The sequence below is a fragment of the Gossypium hirsutum genome, chromosome D13 (assembly GCF_007990345.1).
Source record: "Gossypium hirsutum isolate 1008001.06 chromosome D13, Gossypium_hirsutum_v2.1, whole genome shotgun sequence".
NCBI lineage: Eukaryota > Viridiplantae > Streptophyta > Magnoliopsida > Malvales > Malvaceae > Gossypium > Gossypium hirsutum.
Genome location: NC_053449.1, coordinates 61,625,988 through 61,647,359, shown reverse-complemented (window position 1 = coordinate 61,647,359; position 21,372 = coordinate 61,625,988). Strand labels below are relative to the sequence as shown.

The following is a 21,372-nucleotide window of genomic DNA, read 5'->3' as shown; positions in this document are numbered from 1 at the left end:
TTTATTTACCATCTCCCACCCGTATAAAGCAATACTCAACAAACAAACCCCCCTTGAGCATTTAACTCCTCACCTTTGAAAAGAACTAGACGCAGCAACAGCGCCTATCCACTCATCGAACGTCGACGTTATCTTTTCCGGTCACTTTCTCAGCTCTCACAATCCTTCTAGTTTCTGACCACCTTGGTACGATTCACTTCCGTTGACTGAGTATTTAATAGTTTCTTTTTATTCTGTTTGTTCAAATTTTTATTAGGGGTTGATCGTTTTTTGAATTTTAGTCAACGCTTCCCCCTTTTTTGCAGCTTAGGAGGAGGAATCGAGTTTTCTTGTTGATCGAGGAACCTAGTGTTTCATCCTTAAGAGGTATGGTACTCATTCGATCTTAAATACGGTTGCTATTGACTTTGATTTGAATAGTTTTTGGAAGTGAATTTTTTTTCCCCATTCTTGATTTTTGTTGAAAATTTTTGTAGGAATTAGAAGAAAATTTTTCTTTAGCAGCTGAAGAAACTGAATTGGCCACTCCGGTGGGGGTGGTGGGGGTCGGAATTTGGGAGGTGAGGAGGGTTTTCACCATTGATAAGAGTTTAGTTCTTGAATTGAAAGTGAAGCTGTTATCTTAATTGAGTTAGTTTAAGAATTTTTAAGAACTGGATTTGGATTATCCCCTCTCCACTAATTTTAAGATGAAATTTGCATAGTTTAAGACTTAATTCCATCCATAAGTTTCTTATTTGTCATAAGAAAGCGTCGAAGCCTTTGCTTGGTTGAGGAGACTGGTGAGTTTTTAATTCTTTAAATAAGCAGAAAGAAAGTAGATTGGATGTTTTTAAGGTAAATCCACGTTGATTTCATGTGCTGGTGTGCAGTTTGAGGGTTACAAAAAATTGACTCTGGGTATGAGCCTAATGCATGCCATTAGTTAGTTTTTTTCTTGCTATCTTTTAAATTTATTGTGTGAATGGTAATCTGTTGATTGCTCTGATGTTATTTGTTATTGGCCATTTATACTTCAGAAAGTATACTTAGGTTATATATGTTTCTTCTTTTCCATATATTAATTTCTGAAAGCTCAATGGTGCAAACCCTTTCATTCATTCTTTTGGATGGGGTTTGGGGCATTTTTTGGTTCTTATAACGAAAACCAGTGGGTTCGGTTTCTCTTTTGTCCTTTGAGTTTGATTTCTGCTTAGCCACTATTGTATATTCATTTCCTCAAGGGGGAGAAAAAGTTTATATTCTTATTCTGACTTAGTTGCATCTTATTTCTCAACTGAACAGGATTTGTTAATTTATCGACATCTTATGGTGCCAAATAGTTTAAGTCAATCATCAAAACTTGAACTATAACAGGGAAAAAAGCGTCTCTTGTTTCAGCAGAGTTAAGAAGTGGTACATAAAGCAAGTAAACTTTTTATAGGTTTCTATGCTTTCATCATTTTCAGTCGTGTTGGTGAACTTAGATGGGTGTTCCCTCTTCGGGACTGCATTCTGAATATCAAACTGACACTTGTCCATTGTTAATGGAGCAACCAAAGGACTTTAATGGACATGTTATTGACATGCCAAGAATTGGTGATACTTCTTCATCCAACTCATCTTATGAAACAACTTCGAATGGGTTGGATGTTTTGCAGCATGTGGATAGACCTTCTACTAGTGCAAGAGCACTAGTTTCACAACCTTCTCAACCTTCTCAACCTTCTCAACCTTCAACATCTTCATCCAATGGTACAAATTCAAGAACCTCATCTTCTGTAAGGAGAGGGGATACCCGTCGGAGGAGGAGTCCGTTGAATTCTGTTTTGTGGATTTCTGTTGAACTTGTTCTTACAGTGAGCCAGATTGTAGCATCTATTGTTGTCTTGTCTTTGTCACGGAATGAGCATCCCCGTACACCATTGTTTGCATGGATTGTGGGTTATTCATCTGGATGTGTAGCAACCCTCCCTCTTCTGTATTGGCGTTATCGTCATCGTAACCAGGCTTCTGAGCAAGACTCAGCTCAAAATCGCCATGCTTCACACAATAATGCCCCTGCCAGATCCTTTTCTCTCTCTGTTACTAGGACTTCTGATGGGGGTGATCATCGAACTGCAACTACATCACCTAGAGGTGGCCAAAACATGGGAATAACAAGTGCCAGGTACAATTTTCTTTTTCGGAAATCAGGAAAAGAAAAAAGCACGAGAATTATACATCCTGTCTTAAGTTTGTTATGTTTGTTAAATTTTAAGATGAGCATCCAACCTAAACCAATTAACAATAGGTAGAGTGACCCTTGTTATATTTATGTGTCCAATATACCCTCAATTTAACCAATGTGAGATTCACTTGATCTCCCTCAATACAGACCTTCAAATGTAGAAGACAGCAAACCTATCTTGTGGCATGAACTTCGCATGTGGAGATAATGACATATCATGAAATGGTAGAGTGCCTGCTCTGATACCATGTTAAATTTTAAAGATGAGCATCCAACATAATATCAATTAACAATAGATGGAGTGGCTGTTGTCCTAGACCAATTAAGGAAGGCGGAAAACACTTGCTTTGCTTTCACGCCAAACTTTAAGATGGGTATCCAATCTAAAAACCAATTGATAATAGCTAAAGTGGCTGTTGCTATATTTATGCGTTCGGTATACCCAATTTAGTTTGTGTGAGATTTACTTTGACTCCACTTTGATACTATGCACTGATAGCTTCCTTGAGTTTGGACTGGAAATATGATAGGTTTCACCATTTGATACTGAACTTTGACAGAGAGTCATCTCAATGAAGGTTATAATGGTCTATAGCCTTGGGGGTTTTTTTTATGGCCCCATAATCACATTTAGTATCCAATCAGCTGATTTTTATATTGCAGAATAAAAGCTCTAGTGGAATACTTCAAAATGATTTTAGATTGCTTCTTTGCTGTTTGGTTTGTGGTTGGCAACGTCTGGATCTTTGGTGGGCACTCATCTGCCAGTGAGGCTCCTAACTTGTACAGGTAGTGGCCGTTGCAGATTGCAATATTCTGCATTTAAGTTTTCATTTGTACTTTTCTTGACAATTCATCCATTTTGTTTCATCTTTTTTTCTTTCCAGGTTGTGTATAGTTTTTCTTACAATTAGTTGTATCGGATATGCAATACCCTTCATTCTATGTGCTACGATCTGCTGTTGCCTGCCTTGTATTATTTCTGTCCTTGGATTTAGAGAGGATCTATCACATGCAAGAGGGGCCACACCTGAATCCATTGAGGCTTTGCCAACATACAAGTTCAAGGTGAAGAAAAATAGAAATGGTGATGGTAAGGATGTCAACTCAGGTGCCAGTGAGGCTGGGGTTGTGGCTGCAGGAACGGAAAAGGAAAGGATCATCTCTGGAGAAGATGCAGTGAGTGTTTCCTTTCATTATTGTTTTCATAATTCAGTGACATGTCTTGTATTCCCGATAAGTATTCCCGATGATAAGATAAAAAGCATGGTCATTATATGGGCTTCTGAACTGCTTGGCTTCACAATTTTCCATTATACTTAACTATCTGATATCTCGGCGACCGGTAGGACTATGCTCTGATTACTTGGGAATTATCAACCAGGCTTTTTTCCCCTAGATTTTTCTTCCTGTACATACTGATAGTATCGGAACTGCTCGGATTTTGAACAGGTCTGCTGCATTTGTTTGGCAAAATACACAAATAACGAAGAGCTAAGGGAGCTCCCATGTTCTCACTTCATGCACAAGGAATGCGTTGACAAATGGCTAAAGATCAATGCATCTTGTCCTCTTTGCAAGAACGACATTGGCGAGAATGTACTGGATGCAATATCCGGGACGAGCACAGCCAGCATCTTGAGCTCACTGTCGGGAGCACATGATAACCAGCGACGAGGTGAGAGAAGTGTGGACAACAATTATAGAAGCTCTGGGTTTTAATGATATATAGTAATAAATGTAACACATAAAAATATATATAAATATATATATTGATGAGTTGGAAATTGATATTGTGTGTGGTGCCAGCTGCATACAGTTTGATGGTGTTTCTACTAATGTGTTGGGTGGTCGTCCCTTCCATTCTTTATGGTTATCTTACGGGATGAAAGTGAAACATTGAGAATCGAGATGTAAGCTTGTTACTCTCACTTGACTGTGACTGACAGACACAACACAAACAAAAACAAACCAAACACACGGCAAATTCTTCTATCACCAAAATATTGTTGTTGTTGTTCCCCCATCACATTGGCATCGTGCATTTGCTATGTATGATCTGTTTACTCTCATTATCTGCTATATGTAATTACTCGCACACAACATATACATACATATATATATAATTGCAACATTTGCAAGATATATAGGTTTTAGCTGGGATATGTTGTATTGGGGCTCCAAAAACAATGAAAATGAATGTAGTGCTGAATTTGAAGCTTTTCTTACTTCTCTCTTTTTGTTCATTCGGGTTGTACAAGTACACGAGTCAAGTTGAGCTCGTGCCGATGCTAGAAAAATTGAAAATTGAAGGTAATCGATTAATCTCCTACTTTTATCCACTAAATGATCAATTTAAGTTTTAATTAATATTATTGAACCAACTTAACATCAGTTAGGTTAGGTTTGGCGAAAATTTATATATTTTAAAATTGAAAACATATATTAAAAGTAGATCAAGATTGATTGTGAAATTTCATGAACATAACTTAGTTTAAAAGCTTGAATGAACCGAATTGATTAAATGACATTAGTCAGTTAAATCATTTTGAAGGGCTTGTCAACCTCAAATAATAAATTTGATTTTAACTCGTATGGGTCGAATCAAGCGGGTAGCTTTTTATGAACGAGCTTATATGGTACATGAGGTTACAAAAGAAAGAGATTGGGGATTAAGATAAAATAAGCAAGGGTTTTTTCCATCGTTAAAATATTAAAATACATAAATTTTAAGTGTATCCCTTCCTTTATAAATTATATCGCTTAATTTCCTTGATTAAATGTCATTAGATTTGTGAAATCAGAACGTAATCCAACCTTTCATAATATCATTTTTTAAAAGTTCTCAATCCACAATTACATATATCCAGCATTCCTTTTGTCTCATCTACAGCACCAAAAACATGTAATAAACATACAAGTTTTAGTGTCAGCGGCTGCCTAATGAAGAATTCTTAGCAAGCAACTACAACCCTAAAACAATTTAAAATTTTCGTTTTAGTTCATTCAAATACAACTAAAATGTCACCATTTTCACTGAACCAAAGCCCACTGTTTATTTCATATTGTCATATGAACAACAATAAAATACATGTTCATATCTCAAATATATATATATATAAGAACGGGATTTGTTTTTACCGCACTGGCTGTTGGTTGTAATGGTTCTTCTCTTTCTTCTTTGCTGCAGCTAGCCTTGCACTCCTTGCAGCTGCTTCTTGTGCGGCAGCTTTTGCGGCAGCATCCATCTCTTTACTAGATTTCTTCTTCTTCATAGACGCCACCTTCTTTAGCCGCTCTTTCACATCAACGGCAGATGCATCCTCCTCGGTCTGCTCAGTCCCAGCAACTTCATCTGGTCCATTGGTGGTGGCATCTGCACAAGTAGGCTGATCCTGTGATTCTTTTCCTTCCTTTGTTTTATCTTTCTTTTTCTTCTTCTTGGCACTTTTAGACTCTCCTACAGGGTTCTCCTTCTTTTCTCCCTCCCTGTCTTTCTTCTCTTGTACAGCATCTGCAGATATAAAAGATAAAAAGGCTTAACTTAGTACAGTATAGACTTTCCGTTGTAGATATTCAAGCATGGTAATCGTTCCGGGACTATAAATGCAATCTTACAGATAAGTGAATGATAGATAGCCTAAAGAGAATATTTTATGAATATAAAAGGTTGCATGCATGCGCTTGACAGAGAGAATTTCATATCCCAAAAGCAGACTCACAAACAACTTCAAGATCATATATGCATTTTGTCCCGAAGAAGAAACATCAACCATCCCTTATTGTATGTCAAAACAAAAATCACCCTAAAATTTGATTCTACTGCTTTCTAACCTCGAAAATGGGAATAAATAACAAAAAGACCCAACTTCCCACTGAAAATAGGGAACACTGTCGCAGGCAAACAATTACAGAGTACCATAAGAATAATATAAGCAAAAAGTAGGTTAAAGCTACCGTGTGACTCATCCTGGCCATTGCTCTCCTTCTGTGTAACTCCAAAATCAGCAAGAAGAGCCTCCAGCTCTGCAAGTTCCTTTTTCTTCCTTTCTTTCTTTGAAAGTTGTCTTTCTGGCTCCTTGGGTGGTGGAGGAACCTCAGGAGCCTTTTCTAGCACGGGCTCAGGATGTACTTGACTCTCTGGTTCATGGTCATGATCTTCCTCGATATCGTCATCACCTCCCTCTAAAATATCTTCTTCGCTCTCACTTTCCTGCAAATTTAAGATCAAATAAAATTGATACAAAACTTGCGGAAAGCAAACTAATTTCCATTATTCATTCTATATCAATTCAATCGGATAAATCACCAATGCTCAAGGGACTCGTCATTTTGGCAAATAACAAAAGCATAAAAGGACCTGAGCGTTAGGAGATCCCAGAAGGAAACCCCAGCTGGCTCTCTGTTAGTAACAGTAGCTATGATGTTACATCTTATATGCCATCCAAATATTCTCCTAGACAAGTGTAAGTCAAGCCTATTGCACTTGTTTGTTTCCCTTCTTCAACCAGTTTAAATTGCAAGAAGCATACAATGAACTTCCACTTAGAACAAGAGAACTAAAAATGTAACACGACTATGGATAATAAGTGAATTGACAAAATGAACTGATATGATCTTTTTCCCCCACTTCTCCTTAGGAGGATTCCACAACAAATTTCCTATCTAAAGGAGAAATAAGATCCAAATCCAACGATAGAAGGCAGGAGTGGGAAACTAGATCATGTTACTGGTAGAAAAAGAGTTAATATCATAAAAAATGTATAGTAAGTTTATAACGTGATCATATTATAAAGTACTGGAAACACCCTAATACTAAATTAGAACAATATATAAAGGCAAACTAAAACCAAGAGAAACCACCATTCATTTCTATGATAACATAACATATATACATATCTATATAACATCATTCACAGAGTAAAGACCAATATTTTCTTCACTTAAGCTCTGTCAGTCAATAGTTCCGTTGTATCAAATGTTTCTCCTTTTTCTCTATTTCATTTTAGAGCAAGGTTCCTGAATTAACAACGTCAATCATAGTACACTTCAAAGTATCGCAATCCAAATAATTAGAGTATTCAAAGATGAACAAATGACCATGGTCTTCACCGTAAACTTGCCTATAATCCACTGCTGGCAAAAAGAACCATGAGTAGCATCTATTACTCAATTTACTTGGAAAATCCAGCAAGTTTTTTTTTACTTAACCCTACTCTACAAGTTCCTTGGAAGCTTTTGGAGTTCCCACAAATACATTTGGCACAATACCATCGGTCAATCCATTAGCTTCTAAAAGTTCATTTTTTTCCCGTCCATTCTACCATTTCCCATCACGTAATCATCCAGAACCATTCAAATAATAACAAAACAAAATCCAACCAGAGGCTTTAATAATATAAATCTTCACAAATTGCACTACAGAATTCCATAGGACCAATTCTGAAAAGAAAAGACTAACTGATCGTTTGAGAGACAAATTAAGTCACCTCTACATGGGAATTGTTGTCTTCAAGACTCTGAGACGGCTCAGAGGACCCCCAATCAGGCTCAGGAGGAGCTGTTGTAGCATAATAATCATCGTCATCATCAACATCGGCCCACGATTTGCCCGTAAGCGGCGCCGGAGCCCAAAAGACCTGCGGCTCGGCTTCTTGTTCCGGCTGCTGCTGAGACTTGGAAGAAGATTTCTTCGAAGAACCTCGGTCCTTATCAGATTTCTTTTTCCTCCTGAGAGTTTCAAGAGCCGCGAAAACGTTCGTATTATTGATCACTAAAGAACCCTCCTGTCTACGGCTACTTCCTCCCGCCATTTCTCACCGTTCCCTCCCAACCGAATTCAAAAAAAATAATAATAATAACCGTCGAATCGAAAAATATAAGAAACCTAAATATTTAAAAAAAATAAAAGAGAGAAACGGAGATCAAGATTTGATTAAAAAAAAGATAGAGAAGGCTAAAAAGAGACTGTGTTGGGGTTTATTCAAAAATGGGGAAGTGATACAAGATAATAAGAGAAGAGTGTTTGTTTCTCGGGAAAATGAGTGATGGAAACGGATGGGTAATGGTGGAAGAGCAGAGGATGCAAAGTGTAGGGTTTGGGTGGTAGATAATGTAAACTAAAATGGACTAATGAGAGAAAAAGCGAAGCGGTGGATGTGATTTTAATATGTTGTCTTATGTGCAGCTGTCTATCGCTCCGCTTCCACTTACGTCTCTCACTACTCTAATATATATATCCTACCCCACTCCATCCAAATCCAGATTTTTATGTGATTTCGTTTTTTTTTTTTATATATAGAAATTTAACGGGTTTTTTACATAAATAGGTTGAAAAATAAAAAAATTTACTGAAATAGGGTGTCAGAAAAAGTATTTACCAAAATGGATTACTTTTTTATTAGAGCCTATTAGATAAGCGTCAATGAATAAAATAATAATAAAATTTTTTTTGAATAAAATATTTTTTTTTACTTTTTCGGGTTAGTATAAAACCTGTGTAATACATAGTATTGGCGCCTATCTGGGAGGCGCCAATGGTGGTGCCTACCTGGGAGGCGCCAATGGTGGTGCCATTCTGAGAGGCGCCAATGGGCCGGGCCGGGCGGGGCTTGGGCCTATGATTTTTGTCCGGGCCAGGCCTGGAAAAAATTTCAGGCCCATATTTTGGGCCGGGCCTGGGCCTAGGAGTCGGGCCGAAAATTTTTTTGGGCCCGACCCGGCCCATGGACAGGTCTAGGCGCCAATGAAGGCCTCATAAATTTAGGATTATGTTATAAATTTTTGTGTTTGTAATTATTTAAAATTTAATTTATTAGTAATAAATTACTAAATTACTAATAAGTTACTAATAAATTTATAACATAATCCTAATTTACTAACAAATTAATTATAAAATAATTACAATATTCATACAAAAAATTACAATATTACAATATATACCGACATTACAATATTCATACAAAATTATAATATTACAATATTCATACAAAAAAATTGCAATATTCATACAAAATTATAATATTACAATATTCATACAAAAAAATTACAATATTCATACTAAATATAAATAATTTATAATTAATAATTAATAACAAAAAATATTGCAATTTTATATGAATATTGTAATTTTGTAATTTTGTATGAATATTGTAATATTATAATTTTGTATGAATATTGAATGTCGGTATATATTGTAATATTGTAATTTTTTGTATGAATATTGTAATTATTTTATAATTAATTTGTTAGTAATTTAAGATTATGTTATAAATTTATTAGTAACTTATTAGTAATTTAGTAATTTATTACTAATAAATTAAATTTTAAATAATTACAAACACAAAAATTTATAACATAATCCTAAATTTATGAGGCCTTCGGCGCCATAGACCTGTCCATGGGCTGGGCGGCCTGGCCCGATGGCCCGCCCGAAATATAGGAGGGTTCAGCCCGAATACAATAAATATATTTTTATTTTTTATTTTTAAAATACTTTTTTTTATTTTTAAAAATTTTTTGGTGTTTATTTAAAAAATGGGCCGGGCCGGGCCGGGCTTGGGCATATGATTTTTTCCCGGGCCGGGACTGGATAAAATTTTAGGCCCATATTTCGAGCCGGGCCTAAGAATCGGGCCGAAATTTTTTTGGGCCCGGCCCGGCCCATGGACAGGTCTAGTAATGGCGCCTCTCTATAAGGCACCTTCATTGGCGCCTCTCTATGAGGCACCTTCATTGGCGCCTACCTGATAGGCGCCACCCGACCCGACTCGTTGACCGTATTTTGACCCGTATTTTTTAAAAAAAATTATTAAAAAATATAAAAAAAATATTTTATTCAAAAAAAAAATTTATTATTATTTTATTCATTGGCGCCTATCTAATAGGCTCCAATGAAAAAAGTAACTCATTTTGGTAAATACTTTTTCTGACACCCTATTTGAGTAATTTTTTTTTCAACCTATTTATGTAAAAAACCCAAATTTAACATTATAAACAATTTTAAAATTGTAAAAGAAATCTCTCTCATTCTACTCTTCAAATCATGTAATATATATTTGTATTTTAATTTAGCCAAATTTAATATTTAAATCTTTGTACTTTAATGTGATATTTTTTATGAAATAATTTAATATGCACACTAAATATGTATCACCATTGTGACTGCCTTGCATAAAGCCAAACCAAACCACATTTCATCCATTGCTATCCTTCATTTTGGGGACCCGAATGGAAGATTTCTCGAATATGACAACGATATAGTTAGGAAATTTTGACTGTTAAAAACTGCTCTAATCATAGTCGTAAAAAAAATATCTGCTACTGCCCTTTGAAAATCAAAGGAAGACCTGTTCTATTAACACAATGACAGAATTAATACAAAACGATGAAAAGATGACACGCTAAATTGTATAACGAGGGAGAGCCAAAAAGCTTTAGTAGGACAATGCCAATCATAGTTATATCTTCGCTCTTGTTTTGTTCTATTGTATCAAAAAAATAAAAACCCAACTAAAGTGAACCTTTAAAACTTGATTATTGGTATAGTTGGGCACAATATCATACTCCCTATCAAAAGTAGATAAATAAATAAGCTATAGTTTTTTTAAATACCTTCTACAAATTGCACGTTTCTACTCATACATACACATCACAGTAATAAAAATGGGTCCAATCACAACACAGCAGGACTGAATTGTGGGCAAAAAGAAAGATGGTATATATGAAAAGAACAGAACAGTCAGAAAAAAAAAAGGCATTATCATTATCGTTCTCTTTTCAATCTCAGCTTTGTCACACACTTTATTGACTATGCCACAAAGAATAGGAATACCATAAGGAAAAAAATCAATACAAAAAATATCTTCATCATCAACCACCTATTAGACGATATGCTGTTTAGGTACTTGAGCAATGCTCCTTGTGCTCCCTCCACATTTGATAATGTGTCATCCATGTTCTCATCAATCCTGTAAAATAACATATCAAAAGTCCCAATCAGTGGTCCTTAGATGCAATAAATGATTCAGACCGTGATATCGATGCACCTGTTCTTATTGAGTTTATGCCAACATTTTATCTTTACCCCAAAATGGTTAAAAGTACCATAGGGATTCCTGTACTAGGGAGTCCGATTGCATTTTACCCCCTCTGCTAAAAAATAGGCAAATTAGTCCTTGTACATTAGATCAAAAAGCAAACTGGTCCTTTTGTTTAAAATTTTGTCCATTTTTGCTGTTAAAAACTGATCTTTGTACATCAGCACGACGTAGACGTGGCATGCCACGTGCCACTGTCAGATTATTCCACCAGCCACACCAGTTTTTAACAATATAAATGGATAAAATTTTAAACAGAAAGGACCAGTTTGTTCTCTGATCTAACATACAAGGACTAATTTGCCCATTTTTTTAGTAGAGGGGGCAAAATGCAATCTGACTCCTAGTACAAAAGCCTCCATGGTACTTTTATCCAGAAAATGCAACAAGCAACATGACTTTGTTTACTATAATAAACAAATGACATTCACAAATTCTTCCCAAGTACCAAATAGATAATGCATTTTCAGGACCACATCACTAAGTGGTAAACAAATGACTGCATGGCCAGTCATTTGTTTAGGAGGCCAAGACATTTACAAGACTTACAACCACAAAGTCAGAAGTCAAAATCAGTAGAACAAACACCATGATGCAGCTGCGATAATTTATAATTGATTATTGAATTAAATCATTGTTTCTGGCACGATGCAATTATGTGAAACTCAGATATTAGAAAATAATATATATATATATGATAAGTGAAGTTCCTTCAATAAAAAACCTGATAGCAATTTCTCCTTGCTGAGAAACCAGAGTGGCTAGCTGGTTGAATATAGTGCCTAGCTCATGAATAGTGGATTCAACATTTTGAAGAGCTTCGGCTCTGCTCTGCATGTAACTGTCTTGCAACGGAACCATTTGTTGTTGATGCTGTTGTTGTTGCTGGAGCAATGGCTGACTCTCCGCATCCACCTGCTTTCTGTACAAATAAGAACCAAAATTGAAGTTTCACTATCAAACAGAATTTCAAGTAGATATAGTTCAAATAAGAAGTTAAACCCAGTTAGAACTAAAATAGAACAGTCAACAGCAGTTTTTTTAACACAAAAGTCAACAATAGTTCATTCCAGAAAACTAGAAAAAGAAATGGATTGTTAAAAGCAGGGGTGGGAGGATTGCATGAAGAATAAAAGCAGATGTGCAGCATTCAACCATCACAAGCACATGCGAACTGCACAAAAAGCAAACAAGAAATACAATTCTGTGCCTGTTCTGGACAAAAGAGGACAAATATGCAACTGTTACAAACTGCTACAAACGTACAAAAAATTTTAAAATGTGTTATGAACACGAGAACAGGACCGAGTCACAAGACAATTGACAGAGAATCAAGTCAATTGCCTTCCCTTTATCTCAATTACCTATAGTGATTGATAGTTCAGTTCATCAAAGGGAGACTAAAACATTAAGACTCGTTAGAGATATGCAAATCTAAAACTCTTTAGGGCCTTCTATAGAAATCCTGCTTGGGGTTTAGCATTCCATAAGTCCATTTAAATAAGGACTAGTCTTATTACATAAATAGGAAACTTATTCTAAAATGAAAATAAATTAACTGAAAGAAAATCAAAATCAAGAAACCCAAGGAATTAAATCAAATCGCAACCTGAGCCTTAATTAGAAAATTGAAATTAATGGCCTTTCCTAACGTAGGTTCAGCCAATGACAAAATGTTCCATATCCAGTAACAAGTTCATCATTAAATGGACTTGCAAATTCCAAAAATTCAGTAATTATTGTAAGTGCTATATTATTTCATGCGGTTAATAAGGCATGTTACATGTACCAAAGGGAAAGTTGCTTAACTGCAGATCATCTGAATAAGCTGTTACCTTGGAAACAACTGAGATGAAGATGCAGACCCATTAGCCCATTGAGGAAGGTTGTTTGAAGCTCCTGCTGCTGATTTGGCAGCCAGGGGACGCTGCCGTATAAAAGGATTTGGAGAATCCTTTGAAGCAGTGGAAGAAAATAACTGTCTTCTATTCTCGTGAACCTTTAAATTCTGGACAACACAATTTGATTGCCAGTCAAAGGAATCAATTGCCAATGACATTACTACAAGGAACAGTAGCAAAACAGATCAAAATAAACTAAGCAAATAGACTGAAAAACTCAGCCTTACCTCTGTTCGCATGGTGAGGACATCTTTAAACTCTTTTGTGGCACTCATTAAGCGATTCTTCAAGTCATCGACAACTGTGGTTGAATGACTAGATGTGTCACTGGAGACACCACCTTCATTTTTAGAATTGCAGAAAAGTTGCAGGTCTACCACAGCAGAATTAAGGGCAGTGATATCCTGCTTGATAACTGCAGTGAGCTCTTGAATTTCCATAGTAGGGTCATCAAAAACTGAAGTCCTCTTGGCCACTGAAAAGTAAAATATGGGATTTTTTTTAGTATCACAATAATAATAAACTCCTATAAATATCTGGTCTTTTTGTCTTCTATATATGTTACTGACAATTGTACACACTGGATTTCATCAGGTTTCGCTACAGCAATAGTATGATCTAAACCAAGACAACCAAGATTGGACAACTTGCTACTTCAATTCTTACGATCAAGTTCTAACAATTGTTAATTCAATTCCTATCAAACCAAAGACAGGAAAAATAAGGGGAAACGGAAAAAGTTCATGGTTTTGAGTATGGAAGTTTCTGCATAGCATAATATCTGCTTAAAGTGTAGTACTCGAGGATATACAAAATAATCCAGCAGTAAAACTGTAAACAAAAGGATAATGAAGTTTCTCTTACTGTGACCATAATCTTGAGTATTTTGTCTCAGTTCAAGGATGACCAATGACTAAACTAATTTAAAACCACCTTTCCATAGATGTAAGCAAAGTACAATTTGAGCATTTGACAAATGAATAATTTCCAAATCCACTTTGTACTAACCATAAATATCATATACAATAAACATAACCAAACAAATATCATTACTCACTGGTATCATTAAAGAGTTTGTCAGGGAGAAAAGGAGAAGGTGAAAAAGAGGAAAGAAAATGATTTTGCCTCATTCTTGGTCAGAAAGACAACAAAAGCCATTGCCATTTCCTGCAGGTGCTGATGTGGCTGGCAACCCACCCAAGCCCACAGGCCAGACCAATGAGGTCCATACTTTAGAGCCTATGCAAGTGTCTGACCCGATTAAATTATTGTTTTAATAATAATAAATTTATTTATCATTTGAAAAATATTTTGGATATTGGTAATAAAATAACATTATATTATTTTTATACTAAAATAATATATAAATGGGCGACCAAGGCTGATTTGAGGTTGACTTTTGAAAAAGGGAGGTTGGTTAGGACCGAACTGGCCCTGCCCATATTAACAAAAGTCAATCCTCTCAAATTACAAATCTTAAGGGAGAGAAAATTTGATGGTGTAAGTTTACTGCTGCAAAATGTAAAAACTTACTCACCTTTGTAAAAATGTTTGCCCTTCTATCTACACCTCACTTGAAAAGGTTATAAAGGATAACCATGTGTTTTCATTTTTCTTTCACTTTTCAATTTTATCAAGCATTCTTTAGAAATAACATTTTAATTTCCATCATTCTTAAAAATCACAAGCGAACAGTTCAACTAATCCTCCATTTATATCGGTGCTACTGATACCGCTATTAACAATGGTGGAAAGAAACAAAATATATTTTCATTCCTTTCACTTTTTGTTGCCTCTGAATATTCTAGCCTTACACTTTTCCACACTTGATACCAGATAAAGCATCAATGAACATCTTTCTTTAAAATCGTACTCTTAAGAGACTTTTGGACCCAACAGGAGCTTTGAATCGTTTCAAGCACATTCTTCCCATATATTGTTTGACTGAAATAGTTTCAAGTATCTAAGTTCATTTTTACACAACCCATAAGTCCATTAAATCTATAACTCCTCTTAGAAGCTCCTAAATACTAAGCTACACGCCCGGAGAAGCTAAATTTCAGGATTTAAATAACCCATGCCTAGCTTACCTTCATTTTTTTTTCTAAAAACGATATACCATATAAAACTTCCTTTTAAAGAAAACCAATTACAAATGATTAAATGAAGCAGATATGAGTACTTACATTTTGCTAACTTTGAAAGCTTCTGCGAAGTCTGATGAATCGCTAATCCAATCTTCGAAGCCCTCCTATTAAACTCCGATTGATGCGCAACCACAGATCTCTTATCCTCCGCTCTCGAACTACTGCTACTCGGCCCATTTTGGCTCGGTCCAGACGTGATCGACTTCCTTAACCTCTCCGACACGCTCAGAAATTCTTGCGTCCGATCCCTAAATGACGATTGTACCGCTTTTGCTTTCATTTTTTCTAATTAACCTCCACGATCTTTAAAAAATGAGTCTCTAATCTAACATCTGATTCCCTGAAAAAAAAAATGAAAAGGATTTTTTTTTAAACATAATTCCGTAGCTTTTCTTTGCAATTAAGCAGAAATTAGGGATATGGACGAAGATTCTTACTTCAAACTGGAGAGATCTGACACCGAAATATCTCATACCAGTTCAATCTTTGGAACGAACATTGTCGTATAAACTCGAATTTTTTTTTCAATAGGAGAAGAAATTGAAGGTCTAGATCTAGATCGAGATCGAGATCGACATCGATATCAATAAAAATGCTAATAATTTGCAACGAGTAAACGATGAATGCGATTGGTGGGCGAATTTGAAAGCGAAGAATTTCCGGATGTGGCTTTAAACAGGGAAATTGCAATAATAATAGCGAAGGCAACGATGCAATAGAAAGGAATTTTACTATAGAATTTGGGCCTTTGTGCTGCTTAACATTTAAGAAGATCCTTCAATTTTATTCATAAATTTAAGGGTAAATTACGCCAAAAAAAACAAAAAAAGTCACCCAACAATTAATAATTTTATACTTTAACCACTCAATTTTAAAAAATCTCAAGTTTGTCATTAAACTATCCGAGTCATTGAACTATTTCAATTTTAATGTTTTAGGAGCTTATTCTCATCTGTCGAATTTAGGCTCGCTTCGAATCAGACCAATGTGGCAATGTTATAATTTCTTTAAACTCTAGGATTGAGTTGTAAATAAAAAAAATAACTCTATAAATTTTCTAAAATAATTTATTTAGATAATTTTCTCTCTATAACTTTCTCTTGAATTCAAATATGTGAAAAATAATAACCGATAATTCTCTTTATATAGAGAGAATTTAGATAGTTCAACTGTGATTAAACTTAATCACTTTAATATTAAATTAGAATAATACTTATCAAAATAAATATTAGATTTAATTTAATATTAAATATATTAAAATAATATTATTTTTGGATTAGTTAATTTGAAATCAAATTATCCGGTAGGAGTGTGATTCCTCCATTGCTGAATTGTTGAAGGACCACCTGTCGACTGTCAGAATGTCTTTACCGCCCCAGCACCATCGTGTTCGATAGTGTCATCGCAGGTGCGACACCTTGAGCTAGTTCGACTGTTGCTGGTTTAGTCCGGGCCTAATGACGGCCTAATTGGTCTAATCCAACCACCAGTTGGACTGTTGGCCTGATTTCATATATCAGGTCCGATTCAACCAGTTTTGGGTTCTCGGGCCCAATTTTCAATCTCAAATCCAATTTCAAGTTCAATTACACATTGGATCAATTGTCTGACTTGAAAATTAATTTTTAAAAATATCATATTTATTTTAATTAATTTAATTTTGCTTGAACAAAATTAATGTTTCCAAAAATCACTAAGATTTTCCAAAATTAATTTTTCAAGAAAATTATTTAATTAAATTCTCTAATTGAGCAATTCTCACAATCACCCAATTTAACTCCAAATCGAATAAATCGATTCAATTAAATTATTTCTAAAGTCGTAGAATTTAATTCCGATTCAAATAGAGCCCAATTGAGCTTTTGTTGAGCTAATAGAGGGACCAATCGAACATATACTGTAACACTCCTATACCCGGTTCGACCCAAGGAATTTGATATAGGAATATTACATTTGGTGCCAAGTGATTTTGGCTAATCACTAATATATTTGAACATTAAAAAAAATTATAACTTATGTTTTAGTCCCTACTACTTGGAACACACTTGATTTCCCTAAGTACATGCTATTCTATTCAAAATTTTGAAACATACCCTATTTGGCACTTGGAGATGTGATGAGATGGATGCTCACAACCTCAATTACAACTCTTCAAAATACATAATCTGCGCACAGAAAACAAAACCGTACGCTAAGTAAAACTCAGTAGTGTTTCTATAATCCGAATATTTAAATATAAGAAATTACAAATATACAATTAAAATATAAACATATATTAATATTTAAATATTATAATAACCATATCATATTTCATTTGTTTCACAAATATCTCAATTCTCATACTAGCTATATAAATAGTTTTTCACAATTTATTTCACATTTCATTATACAATTGCATAATCCATTTCATATTCATTTCATGAGCATATAACTCATAAATTTCATATATTTGCAATATATTTCATATTCTATTTTCAATTCGTTATATCACTTCCATTTTTCATATCATGCCATTTCAATATCAATCATAAAATTTTATTATTCATTTACCTCTATTAACATAACTCGGACTCGGACGGATACACGGATCCAACTAAAACACACCAATTTGGCACCCAGTGCCTCATCGGATAATACGAAGTAATAATTTGAAACCCAGTGTCTCATCAGCTAAACTGAAGTAAATTGGCACCTAGTGCCTCATCGAATTAATCCGAAGTAGTAAATTGACACCTAGTGTCTCATCAACTCAAAGTTGAAGAAATCCCTGAACTCTTCCAATCATATGGCATGTCATCTATATTCGACTCAGCTCTATACAGTTAATAGGATTTAATTTCACAATTCAAAAACAATCAATATCCAATATCAAATTTTCATATAATCACATATATATAAATTCAATTCAATATCAAAATGTCAAATACTCACCTCAATCACTTACCATAACATTTAATCAAAATACAATAATTAATAACTAAGTTCGGATTATAGAAATACAATTAAAATTCATCAACACAACACAATTCAATCTCACATTTAATATTTAAATTTTTACTCAATAGTTGCCTAAATTTCAATTTAGTCCCTAAACCGAGACTAACTTTATTTATTTACATTTAATTCTTTATTTTCATACAAATTCTACTTTAGAATAAATTTAATTCACTATTTTCACTTAAATCCCTAAATTTTGATTTTTTCACAATTTAGTCCCTATTACTTAAAATTTACAATTTATTCTACAATTCAATCCTTTTTTCATTTATAACTTAAAAATCTATCAATTTAATCCCTAATACTAAAATTATTCAACATAGACAACACTTAAAAACTCAATAATTTCTAAAATTTCGACATGAGTCGAATAGTATTTAATACTGGATTCCAAAAACATAAAATTATAAGAAAATAGACTAAATTGACTAACCAATTGAACTTTGAACAATTGAAATCCCTAGCTTCTCCTTCCTTCTTTCTTTACCCTTTTTCTTTTCTTTCCTTTCTGTTTGGTTTCTACCTTTCTTTCTCTTTTTCTTTATTTTTTTGTTTTTATGCCACCTCACTTAAAGAACAATGGCATAATTGCTCATTTGGTCCTTTAATTTTTCTTTAATCTATAATTCAACTTTTATCCTTTATGCAATTTAGTCTTTGTACCTAATTACTCTTAATTCATGTAAATTCACCTAACCCAAACCTAATTAACTACACAAGTAGCTTTGTAAATATTTTTAATAAATATTTACGAGCCCAGTTTACAGTAACAAAGTCTCAAAAATGCATTTTCTTGCACCCGTGACTATCGAGTCGTTACATATACTATTAGGCTATAGTAATTGCAATTATGTCCAGAAGCATCGTTCCGATAATTCACAATTTATTTAATCATGGAGTCACTCCGTAAGAAATACCAATATTGAAAACTCCTTATTATATACTATTTACAAAAGCAGTTTATCCAACTGCTTTATCAAATGGCCTTATCATGTGTATGTTACCCTCATATGATATTCTTGCTTCATTTGAGTTAAATTCGCTCACTCAATACAATCTTATTTTATCTTATTGTGTCTTCTTAATTATTAATGTGACCACCTTCAATAAATGATTGTAATAAATTGCTTGTTCTCGAACAAACAACCTGTAGTCACATTCCATATTTATCAATCCACACGGTGTTAATGAGAGGATATCATTAACTTTTTAATCGAGCTATGAATTCCATTGTTGCTAGTAAAGTTATTCCATACACAAGTCATGTACCCAATATACCGACAATGGGTTCGATCATCTTTAAAGCATAAGCCTCCACTTATATCAAAACACATGAGTTACATACACATGATCAATGACTAACTCAATATTTAGGTAAATCACACTATGAAAGTCACAAGTAAATTAATTCAGATAGATTCAAAATTGATTAATCTTGGGTCCAGTTCAATGTATCAGTCTTCTAATGAATACATTTATGTCTCTACCTGTGGAGTCAGCTGCTCCAATAGCCAAGACTAGTCACCTCCCCAATTGGAATTGTAGACGACATAATAATCCTTCCAAGTATTTGAAACAAATGCTCACTTTGATCATTTTACAGGATTACAAGCTTGTTTAGATTATCTACTGAAGTAAGTTGTCTTTCTTGCAATGTAAACGTTCTTACAGTGCCACTTATCATCAGTTTTAACTCAGACAATCAATGAGTTAATATTTGCTTGTCACAATTTTGTAATGTATGTAAAACATGAAAGACAATCACCAAACATATAACAGTGAAATGTGAAATAATTTTTTTTACTTATTCATCATTCAAATACATAAAAAATAGTTACATATTTACTACAATATGGACACATTTCTCAGCACTATAAGCTACGAATGGACCCTGTCATTGGTACGGCCTTGAGTTTAGACCTATACTTAAAAGGTATTGAAATACTTATATAACCAATACATGATTTTAGGAAGTGATGTTGCCACATCATTATTTTGTTGTTTCGTTTTATGTTTTGTTAAAGTTTTTATTTTCCTTGTTGATTTTTTCTTTATCTCCTGTGGACTTAATCTAGCTTAATAATCTTGATGTAATGTCAGATTATGAATTTAAATAGACTTGTGATACCTCACACTTGATCAAAAATTTAAATTCGAGTGCATGGCATTACATTACGTTGTCGAAGCAACTCAAACTATTTCAAATCATTACATCAAACAATTTGATATGCAATCATAATAATTTTCGTACGATCAATAAAATTATGCATAAACATGATGAATTAATGTAAAAAAAACTCATATAAAGTGTTTATTAATTAACATGATCAAATGTGAAGTTAGGATTCGAATCCAAACTCAAAGAACCAAATTTAACAATGTGTCTCGAGACATTAAAGTTATTGTCTTGAGACTTAGTTCTCCTATTTTAAACCCTTAAATTTGATGTTTGAATGTCTCGAAAAAAAGAATGTCTCGAGATTAAGGGACTCTTATCTCGAGACCTAAAATAAGGCAAAATATATTTTAGGTTCGATGTTGACTTGTCTCGGGATAACAAAACCCTTGTCTTAAGGCTATGCAAACCATGTCTTGACACATACTTATTCAGTCTCTAGACCATTACCCAAAAAAGTACCATTTAATCATTTTTTATCATACTATCTCGAGACATGACTAATGTACCTGGAGACCTAGCTACCAAAAATGCAACTTTTTCAACAAGCAAATGATGTCAAAACATTTCTTAAATCATTACAACATTACACCAAACCAAAACACATCATAACATGTAAAAACACAATCAATAACTTAAAAATCATGGAAAACCATGCATCTTATATCAACATTGGTAAGTAAATAATTAAACCAACTAGATACACATTTTAATTACTTAAACCAGGTTACGCTTCATAAATTTTTAACAAAATGACCATTTTAACTTACTTTAACCTAATACACACCTATAATCATGTCACTAATGTGACTAGTCCAATTAAACTAACCATTCATCTAAACTT

At 34.1% G+C, this 21,372-nt stretch overlaps 3 protein-coding genes across 6 annotated transcripts; 1 reads left to right on the top strand and 2 right to left on the bottom strand.

The window, feature by feature from the left end:
* Nucleotides 1-26: 26 nt before the first annotated feature.
* Nucleotides 27-4,437, top strand: LOC107938014 (E3 ubiquitin-protein ligase At1g12760). Of its 4 annotated transcripts, XM_016871037.2 has the most exons (8): nucleotides 27-186; nucleotides 306-366; nucleotides 477-560; nucleotides 1,285-2,149; nucleotides 2,873-2,998; nucleotides 3,097-3,388; nucleotides 3,662-3,887; nucleotides 4,019-4,437. In XM_016871037.2, exons 4-8 carry the CDS (start codon nucleotides 1,467-1,469, stop codon nucleotides 4,096-4,098), a joined length of 1,407 nt encoding a protein of 468 aa, XP_016726526.2. In that variant the 5' UTR covers nucleotides 27-186; nucleotides 306-366; nucleotides 477-560; nucleotides 1,285-1,466; the 3' UTR covers nucleotides 4,099-4,437. The 4 variants fall into 4 exon arrangements, with proteins under 4 accessions (XP_016726526.2, XP_016726525.2, XP_040965411.1 ...); XM_016871036.2 differs by lacking the exon at nucleotides 477-560; XM_041109477.1 differs by having other exon boundaries at nucleotides 3,662-4,437.
* A 746-nt stretch (nucleotides 4,438-5,183) lies between these two features.
* On the bottom strand, nucleotides 5,184-8,415 carry LOC107938016 (DNA ligase 1). Its single transcript, XM_016871041.2, has 3 exons — nucleotides 7,699-8,415; nucleotides 6,167-6,422; nucleotides 5,184-5,723 (listed from the first exon to the last, which is right to left on the bottom strand). Exons 1-3 carry the CDS (start codon nucleotides 8,020-8,022, stop codon nucleotides 5,347-5,349), a joined length of 957 nt encoding a protein of 318 aa, XP_016726530.2. The 5' UTR covers nucleotides 8,023-8,415; the 3' UTR covers nucleotides 5,184-5,346.
* A 2,489-nt stretch (nucleotides 8,416-10,904) lies between these two features.
* LOC121225248 (syntaxin-32) lies at nucleotides 10,905-16,168 on the bottom strand. The gene is made up of 6 exons (XM_041109475.1): nucleotides 15,793-16,168; nucleotides 15,395-15,695; nucleotides 13,436-13,683; nucleotides 13,143-13,315; nucleotides 12,032-12,229; nucleotides 10,905-11,178 (listed from the first exon to the last, which is right to left on the bottom strand). Exons 2-6 carry the CDS (start codon nucleotides 15,633-15,635, stop codon nucleotides 11,019-11,021), a joined length of 1,020 nt encoding a protein of 339 aa, XP_040965409.1. The 5' UTR covers nucleotides 15,636-15,695; nucleotides 15,793-16,168; the 3' UTR covers nucleotides 10,905-11,018.
* Nucleotides 16,169-21,372: the final 5,204 nt, after the last annotated feature.